Source organism: Castor canadensis, chromosome 15 (assembly GCF_047511655.1).
Source record: "Castor canadensis chromosome 15, mCasCan1.hap1v2, whole genome shotgun sequence".
NCBI lineage: Eukaryota > Metazoa > Chordata > Mammalia > Rodentia > Castoridae > Castor > Castor canadensis.
Genome location: NC_133400.1, coordinates 67,618,046 through 67,641,136, shown reverse-complemented (window position 1 = coordinate 67,641,136; position 23,091 = coordinate 67,618,046). Strand labels below are relative to the sequence as shown.

The 23,091-nt window shown below is 46.2% G+C and overlaps 2 protein-coding genes across 14 annotated transcripts in view; one reads left to right on the top strand and one right to left on the bottom strand.

Annotated features, from left to right (window-relative positions):
• Positions 1-23,091, bottom strand: part of LOC109700328 (cyclin-Y) — a 666,198-nt gene that overhangs the window by 365,522 nt on the left and 277,585 nt on the right. The gene's annotated exons all lie outside the window — the stretch shown is intronic.
• Positions 1,805-6,823, top strand: Fzd8 (frizzled class receptor 8). Its single transcript, XM_020185484.2, has one exon. The coding sequence runs from the start codon at positions 2,685-2,687 to the stop codon at positions 4,764-4,766; it is 2,082 nt and encodes a 693-aa protein (XP_020041073.2). The 5' UTR covers positions 1,805-2,684; the 3' UTR covers positions 4,767-6,823.

Here is a 23,091-nt window from a genome sequence, read left to right as displayed (position 1 = left end):
TTTTTTAATTAAAAAAGGATGGTGGGTGTAACTAGTAACCTGGAGGACATGACTAGAAGGGCGAAAACACCGACCTTGCCAAAAACGGGAAGGGAAGTGTTCTGCCTGTCTATTTACGGCGTTGCTAATGAGAGTACTACACTAAGCTAGAAAAAAAAGAAGGAAGACCGAGATTCCATTAGCACGAGAAATAGACAAATACTGCTAGTTAACTCGGTTTTGTCACAAAAGTTGTTTTTAAAAAGATAACCTCCAATTCCCCCCCACACCCGGACCGGAAAAAAAAACTTTTGTTCTCTAGTTCTACTTGTTCCCGGGATGAAACCCGACAAAGAGTAAAAATACTGAAACAAAAAGAGAAAGAGAGGAAAGGAGGGAAGGGAAAAGAGGCGGGAGAAGGGAAAGAGAGAAGAGAGAGGAGAGAGAGAGGAGAGAGAGAGAGAGAGAGAGAGAGAGAGAGAGAGAGAGAGAGAGAGAGAGAGAGAGAGAGAAAGAGAGAGAGAGAGATTCTGCCACCCTCCTGGCTAACTGAAATGCTTGTTCCCGAGATTACAGTAATTACAGCCCCAGCATGAGTTCCATACAAGCGCTAAATGAAACAGCACATCAATTAAAAAATAAACACTCCATTCTAGGAGAAAGACAACCCCCTGGGACGTCCTAACAAGCGTAAATGAACCTGCCAGGCCGCCGGCCCCTTGCCACCCCCTCCCTCCCGCCTTCTTAAGGTGGACCAGGCGGAGCTGGCGGGGGCGGCGCTGGTTGGCAGCGTCCCAAACGGTTGCTCCGTGCAGAACGCAGATGCGTGTCCGCGCGTCCCCGCCAGGGCGCAGGCCCGCCTCCCCCAGCAGAAAAGGAGGCGCTGGCAAAAACGTGAGCTTTGGATAGCTGAATGTGTGTCCTAAGAGCACGAACCGAATAGACTGCGGCAGCAGTTTCCAGTCTGCTCTTTTTATAAGTTTTTGGTTTTTTTTTAAAGGAGAGGTGGAATTTTTTTTACATGTGAAGAATCACTGTGTCCTGATGTTTTTGTACTTTTATCTTACCCAATTATCAAACTCTTCTATGGCATCTGTTCTGTGATCACCTCACTTTCTCGGTAAGGAAACTGAGGTTCCCCAGATCACACAGCGGGGAGTCCCAAGTGGGCACGTGTGCAAAGCACCTCTTGCGCGCTGTTGGCAGGACTTCGGAGCACCCAGCCGCCCCCGGTCCAACTCCACCAAATAACCTGAGGTAGCTCCATTCGCCCCCCCCCCCCCCGCCCCCGCAAGGCTCAAAGCACATCGTTCTGAGAATCCCAGGGGACCTACCTCCCCGGGTCTCCCACAGCTCCGGGTCTCCCACAGCTCCGGGTCTGGACAGGTCCTCGACCACTCGCCTACTGCGTGGCTTCCACGCTGCCCTGGCACGCAGGGAGATGCGAGGACCCCATCTCCAGTAGGTCAGCCACATTTGTGGAGGGGTTAGCGGGCAGGGTCTTGACTGATTTAAAACGTGCCCGGGGGGCGCACACTACAAAAACTATGTCCCAGGCCTCAAGTGCAGACTCGTGAAAATGGGACCAAGCTCTCAGACACTGCGCACCATGGGGAGAGGAGGGGGCAAAGGCTCCGGTCACTGCGGTCAATTCCAAGGTTACCAAAACTCTCCATCAGCCAAAAAGGCAGACCGCCGACGGGACACTACAGACTTCCTTAAGGAAGGCTGAGCCTTGGGAGAGCGTAGGCTCCGCCCCAGCACCCGGTGATTGGTGTGCCCGAAGGGAGGCGGAGACCAAGTCCAGGCTGTATAAATATTCATGAGCCGGCCGCGCGGCGTTAGCTGGGCTGGAGCCGGGAAGTTGGGCTAAGGGCGCTGCTCCTGCAGAGGAGGAGGAGGTGGCGGCTGGGCGCCAGCCGCGCCGCTCAGGTGTCAGCTCCGCCTTTTGGTCTGGATTTGCTTCTGAGCGTCTAGCGAGAAAGGAGCTGCCTGCATCTCTCCCGATTAGGGCCAGAGTGCGGCGCGGACTTTTACTGGAGGTGGGTCCGTCTGTCCCGGCAGCGGACGGACGGACGGACTCCTGAAAAAGGAGGGCAACGGCCTCGGCAAGGGGGATCCCGAACTCCCACAGTGGCCGCGCGGCTTTGGGGGCGGGCATGAACTCTCAGGGGCCGAAAAGGAGCCGAAAGGGCTGACCCAGCACTAGCAGCCTGGCCCAGCCATCTTGACTGCGCACCGCGGCCCGAAAGGAAACTTGCTGAGCGCCGCCCTCCGTGCCGGACAAAGTCATCGCTGCTGGGCGCCACGCGGAGAAGTGGCTGCGCGAGCAGGAAAGGAAGCAAGCGAGTGCGGGACGATGAACCAAGGGCCCACCACCTTCCTCCACGAGGGCTGAGTGAGACCCAGAGTGAGCAGGGCAGACCCCCTGTGACTGTGGCGCGCGTCTGCAGCCACCTTCATCTCCCGGGAGCGGCGGAAAGGAGGTGCGGACGACCCCTGCCCAGGCTTCTGATCGCGGCGCTGCAGACGCGCCCCGAAAAGGGGCCAGATTATTGGCAGTCACCCTACACACACATTCCCCAGGGAGAGGCAGGAGGCGGCCTGCAGGTCATCCGCTCTCTTCCCCGGTTTAATTGCTGGATCCCCCGGGACCCCACCGCGCGCCGCCTGGAGGCCGAGGGCGCGGGGCCGAGGCGCGCAGCATGGAGTGGGGTTACCTGTTGGAAGTGACCTCGCTGCTGGCCGCCTTGGCGCTGCTGCAGCGCTCGAGCGGCGCAGCGGCCGCCTCGGCCAAGGAACTGGCGTGCCAAGAGATCACCGTGCCGCTGTGCAAGGGCATTGGCTACAACTACACCTACATGCCCAACCAGTTCAACCACGACACGCAGGACGAGGCGGGCCTGGAGGTGCACCAGTTCTGGCCGCTGGTGGAGATCCAGTGCTCCCCCGATCTCAAGTTCTTTCTGTGCAGCATGTACACGCCCATCTGCCTGGAAGACTACAAGAAGCCACTGCCGCCCTGCCGCTCGGTGTGCGAGCGCGCCAAGGCCGGCTGCGCGCCGCTCATGCGCCAGTACGGTTTCGCCTGGCCGGACCGCATGCGCTGCGACCGGCTGCCGGAGCAGGGCAACCCTGACACGCTGTGTATGGACTACAACCGCACCGACCTCACCACGGCCGCACCCAGCCCGCCGCGCCGCCTGCCGCCGCCGCCACCTGGCGAGCAGCCACCTTCCGGCAACGGCCACGGCCGCCCGCCGGGGGCCAGGCCCCCGCATCGCGGCAGCGGCGGCAGGGGCGGTGGCGGCGGGGACGCGGCGGCGCCCCCAGCGCGCGGCGGCGGCGGGAAGGCTAGGCCCCCTGGCGGTGGCGCGGCTCCCTGCGAACCAGGGTGCCAGTGCCGCGCGCCCATGGTGAGCGTGTCCAGCGAGCGACACCCGCTCTACAACCGCGTCAAGACAGGCCAGATAGCCAACTGCGCGCTGCCCTGCCACAATCCCTTCTTCAGCCAGGACGAGCGCGCCTTCACTGTTTTCTGGATCGGCCTGTGGTCGGTGCTGTGCTTCGTGTCCACCTTCGCCACTGTCTCCACCTTCCTCATCGACATGGAGCGTTTCAAGTACCCGGAACGGCCTATCATCTTCCTCTCTGCCTGCTACCTCTTCGTGTCGGTCGGCTACCTGGTGCGCCTGGTGGCGGGTCACGAGAAGGTGGCTTGCAGCGGCGGCGCGCCGGGCGCGGGCGGCGCAGGGGGCGCGGGCGGCGCGGCGGCAGCAGCGAGCGCGGGCGCGGCGGGCGCGGGAGCGAGCGGCCCGGGAGGGCGCGGCGAGTACGAGGAGCTGGGCGCAGTGGAGCAGCACGTGCGCTACGAGACCACCGGCCCCGCGCTGTGCACCGTGGTCTTCCTGCTCGTCTACTTCTTCGGCATGGCCAGCTCCATCTGGTGGGTGATCCTGTCGCTCACATGGTTCCTGGCGGCTGGCATGAAGTGGGGCAACGAAGCCATTGCGGGTTACTCCCAGTACTTCCACCTGGCCGCGTGGCTGGTGCCCAGCGTCAAGTCCATCGCGGTGTTGGCGCTCAGCTCGGTGGACGGTGACCCAGTGGCGGGCATCTGCTATGTAGGCAACCAGAGCCTCGACAACCTGCGCGGCTTCGTGTTGGCACCGCTTGTCATCTACCTCTTCATCGGCACCATGTTTCTGCTGGCGGGCTTCGTGTCGCTCTTTCGCATCCGCTCGGTTATCAAGCAGCAGGGTGGCCCCACCAAAACGCACAAGCTGGAGAAGCTCATGATCCGCCTGGGCCTCTTCACCGTGCTCTACACTGTCCCCGCCGCCGTCGTGGTCGCCTGCCTCTTCTATGAGCAGCACAACCGGCCGCGCTGGGAGGCCACGCACAACTGCCCGTGCCTGCGGGACCTGCAGCCCGACCAGGCGCGCAGGCCCGACTATGCCGTCTTCATGCTCAAGTACTTCATGTGCCTCGTGGTGGGCATCACTTCGGGCGTGTGGGTCTGGTCAGGCAAGACGCTGGAGTCCTGGCGTGCCCTGTGCACCCGCTGCTGCTGGGCCAGCAAGGGCGCTGCGGTGGGTGGGGGTGCGGGCGCTGTGGCCGCGGGGGGCGGCAGCGGGCCCGGGGGCGGTGGCAGTGCTGGGCCCGGCGCGGGTCCGGGGGGCGGCGGGGGCTCCCTCTACAGCGACGTCAGCACCGGCCTGACGTGGCGGTCTGGCACGGCCAGCTCCGTGTCTTATCCAAAGCAGATGCCATTGTCCCAGGTGTGAGCCTAGGGGAGGGACGCCCAGAAGGGGCGGAGGGTGTGTGGGGGGGAGGGTGAGAAGACCAAGTGCGGCGAAGGGACACTTCATGGGCTGGGGTTCCCACCCCTTCACAGTGTTGATTGCTATTAGCATGATAATGAACTCTTAATGGTATCCATTAGCTGGGACTTAAACGACTCGCTTAGAACAAAGTACCTGGCATTGATGCCTTCCAGACCCAGCCCCCTTTCCTCCATTGAAATTCCAGGAGCTCCTCCCGCCAGGCATTAACTTCACTTGGCCGAGCTGGGTGGACTGCAGCCTTTCCAGAACCTAAGGTTTGGAGCCCTCGCTGGTTGCCCTATACTGAGCTCTGAAGCCACATCTACAGATTTCACCCGAGGGACCTCTTTTTCTCCCTCGACTCTCCTACGTAAACTCTTACTCCTAGTATAACCTAGAGGAGGGATGACCGCGACCTACTGGGATTGCACGGTTTGGGTATTCTTAATGACCAGGCAAATGCCTTAAATAAACAAGAAATGTCTTAATTATACACCCCAAGTAAATACGGGTTTCTTACATTAGAGGATGTATTTATATAATTATTTGTTAAATTGTAAAAATGTGTAAGATATGTATATATCCAAAGATATACAACGTGTACATTTTTTTGTAAAAAGTTTAGAGGCTACCCCTGTAAGAACAAATATAAGTATTCTATTTTGTCAATAAAATGACTTTTGATAAATGATTTAAAGATCCCCCTCTCCCCCTGCCTCTTCTAAGCTGTTAACTTGACAGTACTTGCTAAGGACACGTGGGGAAAAAATGGACGCTTTCTGGTTTGCCATTCTGTACACTGACTTCAGGCATGGAGAAGATTACCTGTTCACCTCTAGTTCTTAAACTGTTAGCGAAGTAAATATCCTTGTTGAACTGAAATCAAAATTTGAGTTTTTGCACCTTCCCCCCAAAATGGCGTTTCTAATGGTAGCTCTTTTCTGGTCGGTGGGTAACAAGTCACCTTAGTGTATGTAAATAGCACTTTTGCAAAGGCAGTAATTCCACTGAGGCCTTGCTATTTCTCTTGTATAATATCACTAAAGGTTTCAAAACCCTTCATTCACATCTTGCGTCAGTGATTTTGAAAGCACCTGGTTTTCCAGGGACTGTACACAACCTGCTGAAGTGTGGGAGTTCATATTTTAAACTATAGATCACTTTTTTGCACTGTAAGTCACTTGACAATCTGGTGGTGGAGCAGAAGCTCTTCAATAGATTAAACTAACGGGTTAACATCTTAATAACCTTCTGTGCTTGTGTATACCAAATGTGCTTCTTTTCCTAGAGAAAAAAGCTATTGTTCCTCTGTCAAGACTAAGCTAATTTATTTGAGCAGAAGGCTGTTGAATTAGGAGAAGACTGCTTTGGCAATTGTCGAACTTTTTACCTGTCTGCCCAGTGGCTGGGCACACCATTCCTTTAAGAGGAGCTAAATGAATAGGGTTAATCTGTAGGGAACTTGGTCTTTTGAGTTTGAAAAACTTTGATCTTTTCTCCTCTCCAAATGTGCTGTATAGTCTGAAGTTTCTTTCCCTGCTGCCTGGCTCCTCTTGGTGCGGACCAATTGGCCACCGTGGAGCCTTAAAGTTCTTCCATTAAAGGAATGTGGGACTTTTACTTTAAAAAGGCAAGAGAACGAGGGAGAGGAAGACTTGTAACAGTTAGTGAAGACCAGAGGCACAAGTGCGCTCAGCCTTTTCAACAGCTTTTCCCGGCATTGTTAGCCAGCCTGCAGGCAGCTAGGCATGGGTTGAAGCATGATAGAAAAGGGCTTTGAATGCCCTACAGGTGGTCTGCGCACATAATCCCCAATTTAAAGCGTTTTCCTTTGCTGGACAATTGCATTACAAAACTCCCTTCTTTTTCGCTCCTAATTGAACCAATGAACTATTATAAACTACAAGTTTTTCTTTAAAAAAAAAATTCCCCAATGCCTAAATTCTATTGACGAAATTCTGGCAAGTTTTCTGAACTGAACCTCTAAAAGCACCGGAAGTAAAAGCTTCTTCTGCAGACATTTCTTTTTCAGATATTTTTCTTCCTTATGCTTGTTATTTTTCTGGCAGATTAGCAATAATTTAAAAGTAATTGGTAAGGTTGTGTGTGCATACTGAAAAGATAGCCCCGGGTCCCTTATTAACCTGTCAATCAAGATAAGAAATGGGCAGCTAGCCTGCTAATGACAGGGCATCAATCATCGTGGGGTGGGCGGGGATTTGTGTGCTTCCTTAGATGTTTGTTGTCTTTACTTTTCCTAACTGGACTCTTTGGTGGTTAATTTTTTTTTAATTAATAGGACAAAACCTCTCATGGAAGAAGTTTATAAGGTTTCATGGTAGTAAAATTTTGCAAATCCTTTCCAGTCATTCTTGATATTAACTGGAGTCTTAAAATTAGATATGCAATAAGAATACTTACTATATCAAGCATTATAAAATCTTCACCTTAATGGCACTTTTATTTATGAAAGAATTACTCTTGTAACATAGGTAAGATTAGTGGCCTGCATCCAACTGAGGTGACTAGTGTGCTGTGGCATGCATAAACCAGCCACCACCTTTACACAAAGTACAGTTAGTTCTTTACCACACATGACGGATGGCCCAAAGTTCAAAGTCACTAGTTGGCATATTGGTTTTCTAATGTAGTCACATTCTCATCTTTGACACATTTCCATTTATATGACACAGAGAAATTGTCCAACTTTGAAGCTTTTTACCTTATTCACTCTTCAATAGATCCTTGCAAATGCCGTGTTTTGTGATTTTTTTAGGTGATGGCTGTAAGTGCTCGATCTAAGCAAGGTTGTACACCAAACCAGAAAACCCTATTCACATTCTGACAACTTTGAGAAAAAGCCCTGACCTATAATCACCAGAGACTGGTTTTAGAAACTAATGTGAAAATAGAAGCGCTGATTCTTAGTCTTTCCATCAAGAGTCACTCAGACCCAAATGCTGTCAATTAACGGAATCCAAAACCCCAAAGTGATTGTGTTTTATGGTTTTGCAAAGCAGCAGCAGAGTTTCATGGAAAGGGAAAGGGCACGAGGGTGCACTTGGAGGGACAGCAGTAGACTCTGGCAAGGTGGCTCAAGAGCCCCAAAAGTGATTTTAGAGATGGGAATGTAAGGAGAGAGGTTATAGTCCCATTTGCATTAGATGAATGAATTCTGTGCCACGACACCCCTTTGTGCTCTATAGGTGTATCCTTAATTATTATATGAAGCAAGTGTTAATTTTTTAAAATCTTGTATATTGGGGGATGTGGGGGATGCGCTTGCCGTATGGCTAGATAAGCCGTGTGAATAAACTAACACGGTTACAAAAGCGTGAGTAAAGCCAATCACTGGTGGGAGATGTTACATGGAAAGCTTTTCTTCGGCTTTGTAACAAAGCCAATTTGAAAGTACCGTAAAACAGAAGGGGACAGAACCATAAGAAAGTTAAAGGTGCAAACCACGTTGCATTGGTTTCCTGCCCTACACCGACAGTCTTGTCTGTAATACTTCAAAGTTTGAGGGAAGGAAGTCAGATTGTCTTGCCAAAAGAAAATGACAGAAAGAGATTCTGTTTTAGAACACAGGATGCAATTTCAAGTGTCTCGCAAACTTTGTGCTGAGGCTTTAAACAAATCTTAAGGGCAAGTAGCTATCAGCTTTCTACGATTGATGCTACACTGCCATCTTGTGGTACCTCAAAGTTCCAGAACCTGGAGTTTGTTCAAAATACTGAGCATCCCAGGACTGGCCCTGTCACATGCACAGGCCCCACTCAGAGAGTCTGCAAGTGTTTGTATCCAAAATTTCAAAGTCTTTCTCTTAAGGACCCCAAAGTGGCATCCATGTAAGGCCCCACAAGACATCCCTGCCACACAGTAAGGTTATTTCATTAACCACAGTTGAAGTAAATCCTCAGTGGTTGTGCTAAGAATATGGTTGAGTGTGTTGAAATCAAAAGGTACATCTTTTTAAAACAACTTACCTTTCTGAGTTACTTTTATTTAAGGAATAGGATGCTTGCCAAGGACCCACCATACTATATTTCTTCATGAAGAAAGAATAATAAAAATTTTGATGTGAGGTGTAGTCGGCTTGCTTAACTAAATGAACTTTCCAATTTCACACATAGAAGTCGATCTGCTGAGTCCATCCAATGCTACTCAATGCCACACAAGAACGTGGTGGGTTGAGTGGGACATGCACCATCCCCTGTGATCATGCCTGGTGTTCAAAGGAAACACACCAAGGAGTAGAAGCTACATAAGAAAATAAGGTCGGCCAAAGGTAGAAAGAGGGGAGCAGCTGCTCTGGACCACTGAGCCCTCCAGGAGGAAGTGTGAAAAGCCGGCTCTTCTTTTTTTGGTGGTATTGGGGTTTGAACTCAGGGCCTCATGCTTGCTAGGCAGGGGCTCTTCCACTTGAGCCACTCCACCAGCCCTTTTTGGTGTTGGATATTTTCAAGCTAGACTATCATGAACTACTTGCCTAGGCTAGCCTACAATAGTGATCTTCCTGAGTTCTGCTTCCCTGAGTAGCTAGGATTACAGATCTGAGCCTCCAGCGATGGAAAAAGCAGACTTTTGAAGAAAGATGAGCACAGAAAAGAGGCCACTGCCTCACTAAACGCACATGCTAACATTGCTTATTCCTAGGAGCCATAATGGTTGCTAGGGATGGGAGGGTGGGAAAAAGAAAAGACAGGGAATTAGGGAGGGAGTTGGGCCAGAGAGTTAGAGGTCACCATCCAGGGTCATGGAACTATAGAGTTGAGAAATCTACAGGCTCCTCAAATATTGCTACAAAGAGCAAGAGAAGACCTAGCAATATGACGGAAATGTAGAGCCTGCATCTTTCACCCAATCAGAAGCTGCACTTGAGCAAGGTCCCAAGTGTAACATGTACACTGAAGCGCAGAAACACCCAGTATACAGTCCTTTACTGTACAGGTTAGGAACCAAACACCAAAGGTCGGTACACCTGCTGAAAATCACTCAGGCAGGAGTAAAGCTCAGCCTGGAAACCACCAGACCTGCTTGCCACCCAGTTTCTATGGGCCTATTCCAGCTGCCCTGACTTAAACAGCCCCAGGGGAGGTCACCTAAGAGGATAGTGGCACCTGGAAAGGACAAATGACAGCCAGGAAGAAAAGGAGACTGCAACAGGGTGGGGCAAATCAGGATATATATAATAACTAAACAATCAAGTTTGAATGGCTTTCCAAGCCTGGAAGACAACCATTTTTCACAGAAGACAAAATTACCTATTTACATCACCTATTTAATACTAAATAAGGTGAATCATATGTTAAATTAAAGAATCAGACACTAAATTAAATTAGAAAATCAGTGTGTCCAACCATTTTGCCCTATAAAACCTGTTTTCAATTAACCAGTGCCCGCCCCATCTACACGTTAGAAACGCGGGGTGTCTTTGCGGGAATATGGATGTCTGCACTGTACCCGAGCCTAAAAGAGTCAGAACCTCTCAGGAGCTGACCTCTCAGAATCTGAGAATTCGACATTTTCTTAAATTTTTACTGGTGATGCAGCCAGAAAGACCAGTGGATGCAAATGAATGTGATGTTGGGCTCTAAAATGTAATAAATATGTACAAAAAGAAATTAGCTAAACAAACTAGTTATTGTCATCCAATTTGACTACTTCAAGTGCAAGTGGTTATTTTTTTTTTTATCAATTTGGGAAGTAAATATTTGAGGGAAGACTGGAGCGCCCCCACCTGGTCAAAAGAGGAAACTTCATGCTTTGCTGTTCTTAACTGAAAATCTTATACCCGGTGCAGTAGGATGACCCTACTTTTTCATCTATAAAGAAATTACACCTCCCAGCATGTTGAATCTTATACACCGAAAACAAAAGCAAGATTGAAGAGAATTCCTGTGGATCAGTGGAAATACCCACCCAGGGGAATGAGCACATGGATTTGGCAGCCACTGGGGTGGTGGCCAAGCAGAATTCTTTAGAAAAACAACTGTAAATGCAAAGCCAAATGTGTGCACTCTTCTTTAGCCTTGAATACTTCTGTAACGGTTTATTTATTAAATAACCATATTGATTTAATCATTAAAAAAAAAGAAATCACAAAGACTGTGTACATCAGGTAAACAATCTGTGGTGTTTGTTCAACTGAAAGTCAAATCTAACCTGTGAACCTAGGAGGAAGCAATGTTGAGGTATTGATTAGTAAAGATAATAAAATGTTCTCTTTTCAATCAGTAAATGTCTATTCAATGAGACCACCTCAGCTAGACACAGAAGCTTAGCAGGCAAGGACCTAAGTCTGTCATGACTTTCCAATGTCACATGCTTGGTCACATTCAGGGCCTGAGCCACAGCAAATGAGATACAAGATGTGTGTCTGTATGAATATCTTCACTTCGCCACCATCTTTAAAAGGAACCAGATACTGTCTTAGCTAATGCTGACACTTCTCTATACTTCTAGAATTCACGGAGATCTGCTCTTTCGCTGTGTGCCATGAATGAAGTAGAATTCTTCACCAAAGGCCCAAAAAGTAAGATTCCCTTTTGCAAGTAGACTCTGAGGTTTTCCTGACACTATGTAATGTGATTTTTTTATCTTAACTGTTACACTTCATCTTAATTGTGTAAGAAAGAGGCTAAGTAGAGAATCATAGGTAAAACCCATGAAAGGGATACAAACTTCATGTCATTAAGACCAATAGCTAGCTAATGTTCTATAGCACAGTAGAGTGACATGGTTGACAACGATTAATTGAATGTTTCAAAACAGCTAATAGAAAGGATTTTAGCTGTTCCTATCACAAAGGAGTGATTAATGCCTAAGGTTGTTGCTATGGTGTGGATCTTAAATGTCCCCCAAAGGCTCTGTAGTAAAGGCTTAGTGTGGTACTACTGGGAGGTGGTGGAACCTTTAAGAGGTGGAGCCTCGTGGGAGGTCTTCAGGTCATTGATAGCACACCCTTGAAGTGGGTAACTGGACCTACACCCCCTTCCTGACTTTTCATTTCCCCACCAGGTGGTAGATGGTTTTATTCCTCCACTATGACATGTCCAAAACAACAGGGCCAATCAATCATGCTCTAAAATCTCTAAAACTGTGAGCCAAAATAAAACTTTTCTCTTTCCAAGTTGGTTTATCCCAGGTATTTGTTATAGAACTGAAATCAGACTAAGACAGTGATGGACATATCAATTACCCTGATCTGATCATCATTGTACATTGCATGCATGTATATCACTGTACCCCATAAGTATGTATAATTACTATGTGTCAACTAAAAATAAAACTGTATCAACCACAAAGAGCTCCTCTTGGCCATACATAACTTAATCACTCTGGAAAATTTCTCACAAGGAGCATCATTTTACTTGATTGATTTAGCACATCTCCAGGAAACTCAGAACATGGAGGGGTGGGGGATACAGCCACTGCACCCCACTACCTGGCTCTGCTAGGATCTGCTCTTCAGTAAGCTCCTCAGTCTGCCGCCCACAGTTTCCTCCTCTGTAAAATGAGGATAAGGAGGTACCTGTTTTACAGGGTTATTGTGAGGATTGAAGCTTTTTCTTTTTCTTTTTCTTTTTTTTTGGGGGGGGTATGGGGAAGTTCTAGGGTTTGTTACTTGCTAGGCAGGCACTCTCACTTGAGCCATGCCTCCAGTCCTCTTTGCTTTCAGTTTATTTTTTCAGATAAGTTCTTGCACTTTTGCTCAGGGCCAGCCTAGGACCACAATCCTCCTACCTCTGCTTCTGGAATATTTGGGATTACAGGCATAAACCACCATGCCTGGCTCGTTTGGGGTGAGGGAGTTTTCTCCTGATTTTTTAAATTGCTTTCCATTTACTTTAACTTCACAAAAAGTAGGGAGAGGCTGTGGAATGCTTCTGGGGTTTTCTAGGTCTTTCTGTGCAAGTAACTGACAAAATGACTATTTGCGAGTCATCTATGACCCTCATTGGAGTCACCCATTTTCTGTGCTTCTGGAAATCCAGTCTCTTCCTTCTTCCATCACCTTTCTGTCTAGTCTGGCTGTGTGTTGTTGGCACAAATCCAAGGTTGAGCTGTGTGCTGAACTCCCAGTCTTTTCTCTTCCCTGCCTCTCACAGACTGGGACCATTCTGCCTGCCCTGAAAGACTGAAACTCCTCTGCCTTTCCTCACCATGTTGCCCTTATGCTCAGTGAGCTGCATTTGGTGCAAGAAAGTCAGAAATAAACTTAACAGAGGAAGCATCATCTCCCATCTAACAGGCAAAGCGAGGAGGACCAGCCTCCTTGGAGAGAGGAGGGGATGGAGACGAAAGACTATAGACATGGAGAAAGACAGTCTGGACAGGGAGAGAGATGGAAGTCAGACCCACAGCTAGTGAGAGGCACATCAGTGATGCTAGTCTTTTCCAAGTCCCGGCTGCATCATTCCAACCAGGACTCTGGCATGTCGATGGAGTCTCTTGGATCATACTTGCTGCTCTCTGTGGCCTCCACACAGTTATGAGAGGCACATTCATTTCTGTGAAGGTCGTTCAACTAGACCCTTCCCCCTACTTACTGATGTCTGCACAGCTCCTGCTCTCTTGTAAGGACTGAATTCAAATTCAAGAAAATGCACAGAACAGGGTCTGCCTGGAGTAATAGGTATCCTTGCCACAGCAAAGAACTCACCTTTTTCTAGAGATACTTCCATGTGCACGTTTTGTTTTGTTTCCATGTTTAATTTGGATTAAAAACACAGCAAATTTTATTATCCTAACTTTTTTTTGAGAGTGTCTTACTATGTACCCCAGGCTGATTTTGAACTCTTGATCCTCCTGCCTCCACCTCCCACGTGCTAGGGTTATGGTTATGCACCCCCATGCCTAGTCCTAAGCATTTTAAGTGCACAGTTCTGTCAGGTTAAGTAGGTTTACGTTTTTGTGAAACGTTCACCAAGCTTTTTCATCTTGTAAAGCTGAAACTCCACACCCACTTCCCACTTGGTCTTCATTCCCTTCACCATCCCCCAGCCCTCCACAACCACCATTCTACTTTCTGTTTTTATGAATTTGACTGCTGTATGAATTTGATAAGTGGAATCATACACTCATCTTGTTGCGACTGGCTTATTTCACTTAGCATAACGTCCTCAAGGCTTACCCATGTTGTACCTGCATCATATTTTCCTTCCTTTGTAAGGCTGAATAATATTCCATGGTACCCAGGTGACACATTTTATTTATTCCATCATCTTTGGATGGACATTTGAATTGCATCCACCTCTTGATTATTGTCAATAGTGCTGCTGTGAACATGGCAGTGGTTTCTGTTTTATTTGAGTCTGAATTTAGGACATTGTTACAGAAGAGGTCTATCCTGTGGACCTCATCCAGTCACTCATGCTCCTTAATTTCTATATTAATCAGAAGTTGGGTTTTGCAACAACAAACAATTCTAAAGTCCCAGCAGCTTTACACAACAAAAAATAATTTATCATTTATGCATGTCCAGCACTTGTCAGCAAAGGGTTTCTACTCAATAGGGCACTCAAAGACCTAGGCTGACAAAAGCTTTACCTTGGATGTGCTTCCATGACTGCTGGTGTTGGTCGAAAGCAATTCTCAATTTCTGTGTATATTCTTAAAGTTTCTGCCTGGAAATAACATGTGCCCTGTCTACATATGTCATTGGCCAAAGGAAGTCACATATCTATATGGATCCCCAGACGGTGTATGGAAGAGACCTGGCCACCTGGCCACATAGATTCCCAAATAGTGCGGGAACTTTCCTCCAAGAACACGAAGAGCTGAAAGCATTTGTTGAATGGCACTAATGACTACCACAGCTCCTAGTCACATGTCCTGTCTGTCTCTCCCATAGTTAATTCTGCTTTCTACGGAAACTAGTGGAGTGAAATACAAAAAGAATTAGACTAAGCTCATAATTTGTGCTCTTGCCCTAAATTTTCATTAGCCTTTAATCTCATGAACTTTCTCCAAAACTGGTTAGCCTCACCTGAAAAATGAGCCTAATCTTGTTTTGAAGAGGGGAGAATTTTGAAACAAGGTCTTGTTATATGGCCCAGTCTGGCCAAAAACTTGCCATCCTTCTGCCTGTCTCCTGAGTGCTGGGATTACAGGTATGTACCACTGTGGCCCTGCCTTTCTCACATGATTCTTCTAAAACACAAATGACGTGATCAAGATAAAAATTGTACATCTTAAGTTGTTATTTACAAAGAAAGGAAATTCAAGATATTATTCACCACAGTGAGATGCTGATGCCTTCCAAATTATTCATAATAGCCAAATATTAGTGTTTTAACCCACTCAAAAGAAAAGCTTTCTATTTTTTTTAAATTTTGTGCCATTCTAAAAACCTGTTTATTCGATACTAATTTTTGAACACCTATTATGCACAGAAAAAAAGGACTTATGTTCAGTGCCTCTGTTAGCAGCCAAGAAATGGGAGGGCATTAGGAATTCCACATTCAGCTGTAAACACTTTCTTCATGTGAATCTGACCAATGAAGAAAATGAACTTACAGTAAAATGGTAGCAAGGATAGAAAATTAAGAAACAATAGAGAAGTAAGATTGTGATAAGAAAAGCTTAGATGAAGTAATTGGTGGGGGCATTACTGGGGTTTGAACTCAGGGCCTCACACTTTGCTAAGCAAGCACTCTACCACTTGAGCCTCTCCACCAGCCCAAATGAAGCAATTTTTAAAATCAGAGTTGTAATAGCATACTGTGGCCACATCAGCAATATTTCATCAATTATATAGTTCACATATTTTAGGCCTGATAGTTTATATGCTAGAAAACAGTATAATTTTTGTGCTGGAAAGTTGGATTTCATATGAAGGAAATGACTAAGTTTGAAATACTTTGGGTTTAAAATGACTCACGTACTCTTCAGATTAACAGAAATTTACACCATACTATGATTTTGTATATTTGTATTTCAAAATTCCCAAAGGATTTAACAGTATGAGACCCAAGACTGGAATTTTTCCAAATCACACAGAAGTTCTTCAATCCAAGTTTAGTCTAATTACAGATTGAGGGTGGTGGATTCCATGAAAGTTTCCAACACAATCCTGTTGTGCCAACTCTAGAAGGATCAGTGCAAGACTAATACAGACGTTTCCAAATTCAGTAAAGCAGGGGTGGGTGTGAAGTAAGTATAACCCTTTTCCAGGCCCCTGAAGTTACTGATTTGGCTTTACTGTAAACTGTTCCTTAACTTCTGTGAGAAGTGTCAAGTTAACAACAAAAGGTGTTAATTCCATTTGGATTATCAGCAGTGTTATTTCCCTGGCAGAATCAAGACTTTACCAAAACAACCCTGCTGCCTTCCCACCCTCCCACCTACTCTGCTGCCTCTCCATATACCGTCAGAGCAAAGCTCATCTGGAGGCATCTTCTAGACTTGGGAAGGGAGCCTATTTGAGAAGTGAGTGAACCACATTTTGGGAATCCTTCCAGCCCTCTTTCTGTGTCCTCTTGGGTAACTTTCATATTTCTTCCACATTTCTTTCTTGGATATTAAGTTCCATTCTGCATCCTTTTATTTATAGTGAAATTTGTTATCTCTGCTCACAAAATCTCATCAAGACTCTAAGGCATGTGGAACAGGATTTCTGTCCATACAAGGATTTCTGTGGGGTATAAAAAAATAGAATAAAGACAATCTGTTTTCTGACATAACAATACCCAATGGATAAAAAATTATTAGGAAATGTTGGTGTTAGAAAAACACCCAGGGTTGTTAGTGATGTTGATTGGGAAGACGTTCAGCACCCCACCAGTTTCTACAAAAGAAGCTGCATACAATCCTTTACCTTGGACTGACCCAAAGGAGTCTTCTGTTCTTTTGCCTTTTGTTCCAAGTTTCTTTGGTGAACCGTTGATGGCCACATTTCAAGATTTAAGGTTACTGACATATCTTTATGTCAAACATAGTTGGGTCCTATCCAATGACCCCTTCAGGCCTGTCGAAATCAAAAACACAAAGGCAAGCAAAAGCCATGCTCCCCACTGTCCTCAACATCCAAAGCTACCAGTGTCCAACCCACACCCTCTCCTGCCCTTGCTAATCCAGCCATGATTCCAAACTCTGGACCACTAAACTCTGCTTCTTTCCCTTGGGTCCCCTATTTGCCCTAGACCTTCCAAAACACAGGAGCAGCCTGGCCTGCTGCGGCCTGCCCGGGCTCCCTTTTCCATTTCTCAGTATCTCTGACACACAGTAAGTCTTCATGACCCTGGGGCCTTATCCTTTTCTCCCTCTTACCCTCTTTGTATGCCAACTACTTTTCCCCTCCATCCAAGGAGTTCAAGGCCCTCCCCATTTCATCTCCCCCTCCTCCTCTTACCATAATCACCTCTCTAATCTGCCATGCTCAACATGGTACAGGTGACTGGTTTTGCCTTTCTTCCCACTGCATTTGGATTTTTAAAAAGCCGCCAAGCTTGAAGATTTATTTCAACAACTGTCCTTGATAGGCAATTTCACATATCAACTATGGGCTCTACTTACCTAAAAAAAAATTCCAAGAATTATAGAAACATACTTCACACCTCTACCTTAATGAGTTGTTAGATTAGGGATTACATTTATATTTTAAAGCTGTGTGAAAAAGACATGGCTGAAGTTACATCTACCCAGAGCAGATCAATTCTGTACACCCGAGTATCTGATAAAAGGGCCAACTACAAACAAACTCCTACACACACCAGAAAGAGGGACATGCAGAATGAGTTAATCAAGCAGCTTGGAAATCCTCTTCTGATTAAAAAATCAGCAATTGGCAAAGAGAGTTCCTCTGTGACCATAAGCATCCCTCTGAGTTCCTAGACCAGAAAAGGAATGATTACAAAGCCTATAGCAAGCCAAGAGTTGATTGCAGTATGGGATGGACAATTTTCCTGCTGTGAGCCAAAAGTTGCAAGAATTAGTGGGGTGTGAAGAAGGATCATGAGTTTTTGGAATTGGGTCTAAATTCCTAACCCCAATTTTTTCCACTGTGTGGCTATGAAAAAGTTACTAGTCAGCCTCAGTTTCCTTATCTGTAAAATAGTAGTCATGGAGCTACTGAGAGGATCAAATGATGTGATCCATGCTCTTGGCATGCAGCAGGCATTCAGTAAATGTGCTCTTCCTTTAACCAAGCAGCACCAAGTGTTCCCTTTTGTGTGTCTGGAGTCAACTCCTCCCCACCACCCTGCCCCACTCCATTTCTTCTAGCTGCTAATCCAGAATTAAATCCTTTCTTTAAACCGCCATCCTAGAGATCACACACTTGATCTGCAGACACTGCTTCATCCTCCTGTGGACATCTGCATCTGCACCCCCACCACGTTGCTCTCTCTCCTCTGATCTCCAAAGACGTCTCCCTTCTGCTCAAAATCAATCCCCCACCTGTGGTCACTGTTTCACTCTCTGCTAGCTCTAATAACTACTCTGTTATTGACTCCCTCCCTGTCGTATGCCCTTAAACCTCCCCTGTGTGCTGCCCTGCCCCCCACACTTTAAGTTTCCCCTACATGACTATGAATTCTGTGTTAAGACCTCTGTTAAGAGTTCTATAGTGAGCACCTATCTATTCCCAGACCCATCACACATATTAGGGACCTTGGAATTCATAGATACTTTTCTAACTACAGTTCCTTTTTCTGTTCATTGAGCACCAATATGATACTAATGTCATGGGCATTAGATTGAGTTAGAAATCCAGATGAGGCACAAAACACTGCCTGGTACACAGAAGTCCTCACTAAGTGTAGCATCTCCTGAGATGCTACAATAAAAATTATACAATAATATAAAGAGAAAGTCGGGGACAGGGTGAGAAGTGGAGAGTCACTCAGAAGTCCCTGCTGAATAGCTTCTCTATATGGGAAGAAGCAAGGTTGTGCAGTAAGGTATGAGGACAATGAAAAGATTTAAGATGACTGGTGGGGGGCATAGGAAAGTGATAGGAAAGTAACCAGGAAAACATGGAGCTGAGAGGACAGAGTGAAGAAGACATAAATTTATAATGCACTTATTTGAGTTCTTAGCTATTTTCTCCATAAAGGTCAGTCACCAGGCAGGCAGCCCCTTCCAACCACTCCCAAAATCCTTCTCTTCCCAGCCCTCCAATGCACTATCCTTGAGACATCTTGTCCATTCATGTCTGGAGCAATAAATTATTATCATGCTAATATTTAAACTATATTTCCAAACAAAAGTAAATTTAATCTGAGAAAATGCAATCTGGCAATAACAGGGAAAAATAGAAACAGTTTAAGAACAGAAAACAATGGAAAGCAAAGTCAGGTTAACACCAACTGGTGACTACAAAGCTGAGGCTGGTGAACAAAACTCTGCTCACTCCATCAACCCAGGTGGTGTAGGCAGCACTGCAGGCGCACCTCAGGCAGGTCCAGACCATCACCTCTCAGAGGCTCGGGTTAGAAACCTGGATAGGGTAGGAGAATGAGCACAGGACAGAAGGGTGTGGTCTTGTATCCATACATAAGCTCAGGCATTGGAGAACTCCAGAACACTGCAGATCTGTGGTTTAACTCATCAAGCCACTTGCTACGCAGGGTAAATCAAATCAGGCTACTTTGTCATAAGGTCCAGTTCTTAACTGGAAAACAGTTTTCACTTTTTGTTTTTTTTTTTTTTTTTTTGCAGTACTGGGGTTTGAACTCAGGGCCTACACCTTGAGCCACTCCACCAGCCCTTTCCTTGTGATGAGTTTTTTTCAAGATAGGGTCTCACAAACTATTTACCTGGGCTGGCTTCACACTTCAATCCTCCTGACAGCTGTCTCCTGAGTAGCTAGGACTACAGGAGTGAGCCACCAGCACCTAGCTAGTTTTCACTTCTTAAGAGTGATTGTAGAGATCCCAATAGCCTTGCCATACTATCTGCTTTTCCTGTCCCTTAAGGTCACCAAGGTGTGAGATTGCTTGAAGAAGGGTAGGCTCTGAGGGTTTGAACACCCAAGGATACCCCATGGCAGCTCTGTATCCATGATCCCCAAATCTATCCGTGGCCAGGCTCATCTCCAAGCTGGGATCCAGAAAGTCCAGCATTATACTGGAGCCTGCTAAATGCCCCAAACACAACTCAACCTCTGTCTAAGTCAGGAACCATGGTATTCACCAGGGTTCCCATTGAGCGAATGTGACCAAGCAAACCAGCCAGGTCCTCTTCCCTCTATCTCATCCCCAAACCCAACCAATAACAAGGTCATATGACTTCCAACCCCTGAACATCTGTCTCCCCAGACACCTCCTTCTCAGCACCCCTCGTCCAAAGTTGGTATAAAGTAGATCAGGCAGAGGAGCCAGGCAACAAGGCAAGATCTTTCAACCAGAGCAGTTGGGAGTCATGGGCAGAAAAGGTAGCATTGGGGTTTTGAGTTTAACCTCAACTAAAATTTCTTCTGGAAAGGGAATTTCCCCAAGCTTGGGGGGGGTAGGTGAACATTTTAAACATTCACAATACAGAAGGTGCTTAACATTCCTAACTGATCAAGTTCCTTTACAAGTTAGCACAACACTGGGGGCATGGCTCAAGTAGAGTGCCAGCCTAGTAAGCATGAGGCCCTCAGTTCAAACCCCAGTACCCTAAAGAAGAGGAGGAGGAAAGAAGGAAGAAAGGAAGGAAGGAAGGAAAGAAGGAAGGAAGGAAGGAAAGAAAGAAAGGAAAGAGAGAAAAGAAAGAAAGAGGGAGGGAAGGAGGGAAGGAAGGAGGGAGGGAGGGAGGAAGAGGAAACCAAAACCAGCAGGAAGGAAAAGGCTGGTAACCAATTGACCATACTATTTTAAATCAGTCACATCACCTTCCCAAACCTTTCTTACGTATGAAATGAACTGAACAGTGCTAAGTTACCAAGTTGCTTGGTAGACTCTATGCTGCCAATTGTTGGTATTTGGGGGAATGAGTTCAGGAGACCACCTAAGAGACACGGTAGAGTTAGGGGCTGTATTAGTCATCTTCTACCTGATGCAGTCTACTTATGAGGTAAAGAGAGGTTTATTTTGGTTCTGAAGTTTCAAGTCCAAGATCAAGCAGCTCCATTGCTTGGGGCCTGTAATGAGGACCTTAGATTGCAACAGTGGGAGCAAATGTTAGAGGGGACACTCATATGTAAAGCCAGGAAGCAGAGTGAGGTTTCTCAATCCCTTATGATGGGATGTTCCCAATGATCAAAGAATCCCCCATAAGGTCCCCTCAGCACTTTCCAACACCACTACCCTGGGTACCAAACATTTATGTACACACCTTTGTGGGACATTCAGCCAACCCATAGCAGGGACCATGGTTATACAGGGCGATGAGGGAGCAAGAGCCTGAGAGAGGGAACCCAGAGGGAGCCAAGTGTCCCAGGAGGATGAAGCAGGCTAAGACCAGCCTCCTCCCACTCTCCAAATGAACAATGGAGACAGCCCAATTCCTTGACTTTATGCAAGAAGTTTGCTGCTCACTTATAGAAAATAGAAACTTCACAAGTCTAAAATATGCAAAGCCTGAAGCATGAAATTTAATTATTTATTATATGCTGTCTTCATTTAGTCCCCAATTTCCTTGTTGAAAGGAATCCCGAAATGAAAGACGGTCTTGTTTATTGTTCTTCTATGAACCATCCCAGGCCTTGCACAAGCTCCAGACATATAAAAGATACTCAATAAATACACAAATAGAGTGAGTAATCTTTAAAATTCACATTTCTCTTACTTCCAAAGGGGTAAATCCCCTTAATCCACACCTTGACAATAAATATCATATTATATTTCTAGGAAGAGGATGACACTTTTTATAGATGAGGAAATAAAGATATGCAAAGAAAAGCTAAAGTTCTCAGGGTCCTCAACTACCGAGAGAATGGCAATATCTCTGTCCTTTGACTGCAAGTCTTAATCTTTGTCTTCCCCCTGAAGATCCACCTTGGACACACAACAAAATTTGATGAACTTGTGTCAGCACAAGACTTTCTAATTTTCTTCTTATGGTCGTTCCCACAACGACCTTCATTTCTGAAGGAAATGGCATGAGATATGCTTAGAGTAAACTTTAATAAAGCCTGGGGCTCTTTTCAAATCAAATATCCCAGGTGAGGAAGACCGGTTAATAGACATTTAATTGCTTCTCAAATAAGCATTTCTAAGATCAAAAGCACTGTAACTTTCTAAAGCATAAGAAAATGCGAAAGAATTCTTCAATGTAAAATAACACTTCATAAACTAAGAGGGAAAAACCTTACGTACTTTTTCAGATCCCTTATTTGACAGGTTACAGCCACAAGGGAGTTCCTATGGCTGCTTAGTAAACAGCTGGAAGGAGGGCTCTTAGGTAAGGAGGAGAGAATATTTGTGTTCTGTTGGCACACACACTGGACAGCCACACAAGCTGTCACACCGTAGGGCACTAGCTACCTAGTTCCACTATTGTCATTTCTTATTATAGATCCACATCTCAAGCCAACCCTTTGCAGTTTGCAGCCTGAGCATATGAAAAGATAGGGAAAAGGACAATAAGATGGTTGTGGGCAAAAGTAAGGAAAGTTAATCAGAAATAAGGGGCTGCATCTTATCTTCAAGAGGACAAGTCCCTGCCTTGTTCAACCATCTCATTCCCATGGGATCAGATGGTTCACAATTTTGCATTATCTTCTAATTTCTCAACTTCCTTGTTATCCAAAGTAATGTAATAGAATTCCAAGATGGGCTAAGGCCAGAAAGAAAGTGAAAAGAATGAGCAATGATACAGCCAGGACACAGTGGCCACATACCACCTACCTGGGACGGGGAGGTAGGAGAAGAATCTTGGTCTGAGGCTGGCACTAGCAGAAGAATGAGACCCTATCTGAAAAACAAACTGAAAGCAAAAGGGCTGGGGGTGTGGATCGAATGGTGGTGTGCTTTCCTAGCAAGCATGAGGCCCTGAGTTCAATTCCCAGTACTTCCCCCCGCAAAAAAAAATCATGCATGAATGTGGTCAAGAGAAGATAGTACAAATATATATTAGCATTTTATTTTGGTGCTTATAAATACTGCATCTCAAATATGGTCCAAGAGAGGCCTCTGCTGGTGAGATTAGATATGGGAAGAAAGCTACAAGCATTTCTAAGTTGTGGACATCTACCTCCTCAAGCAAATATATTGTCACCAATTGGGAAGAGACCTGTTGACAGAGATATGTCAAACATCTATGTTTTCACAGCCCAAGACCACCTTTTGGTGGCACATGACTATGTCTAAAGCAAGTTCTTCCCTGTCTGCCGCCTGGATTTCTCCATCAGCCCATG

What these genes read in the sequence shown, in the direction of transcription:
- Fzd8 (XM_020185484.2), top strand. Translation starts at nt 2,685, where the DNA reads ATGGAGTGGGGTTACCTGTTGGAAGTGACCTCGCTGCTGGCCGCCTTG.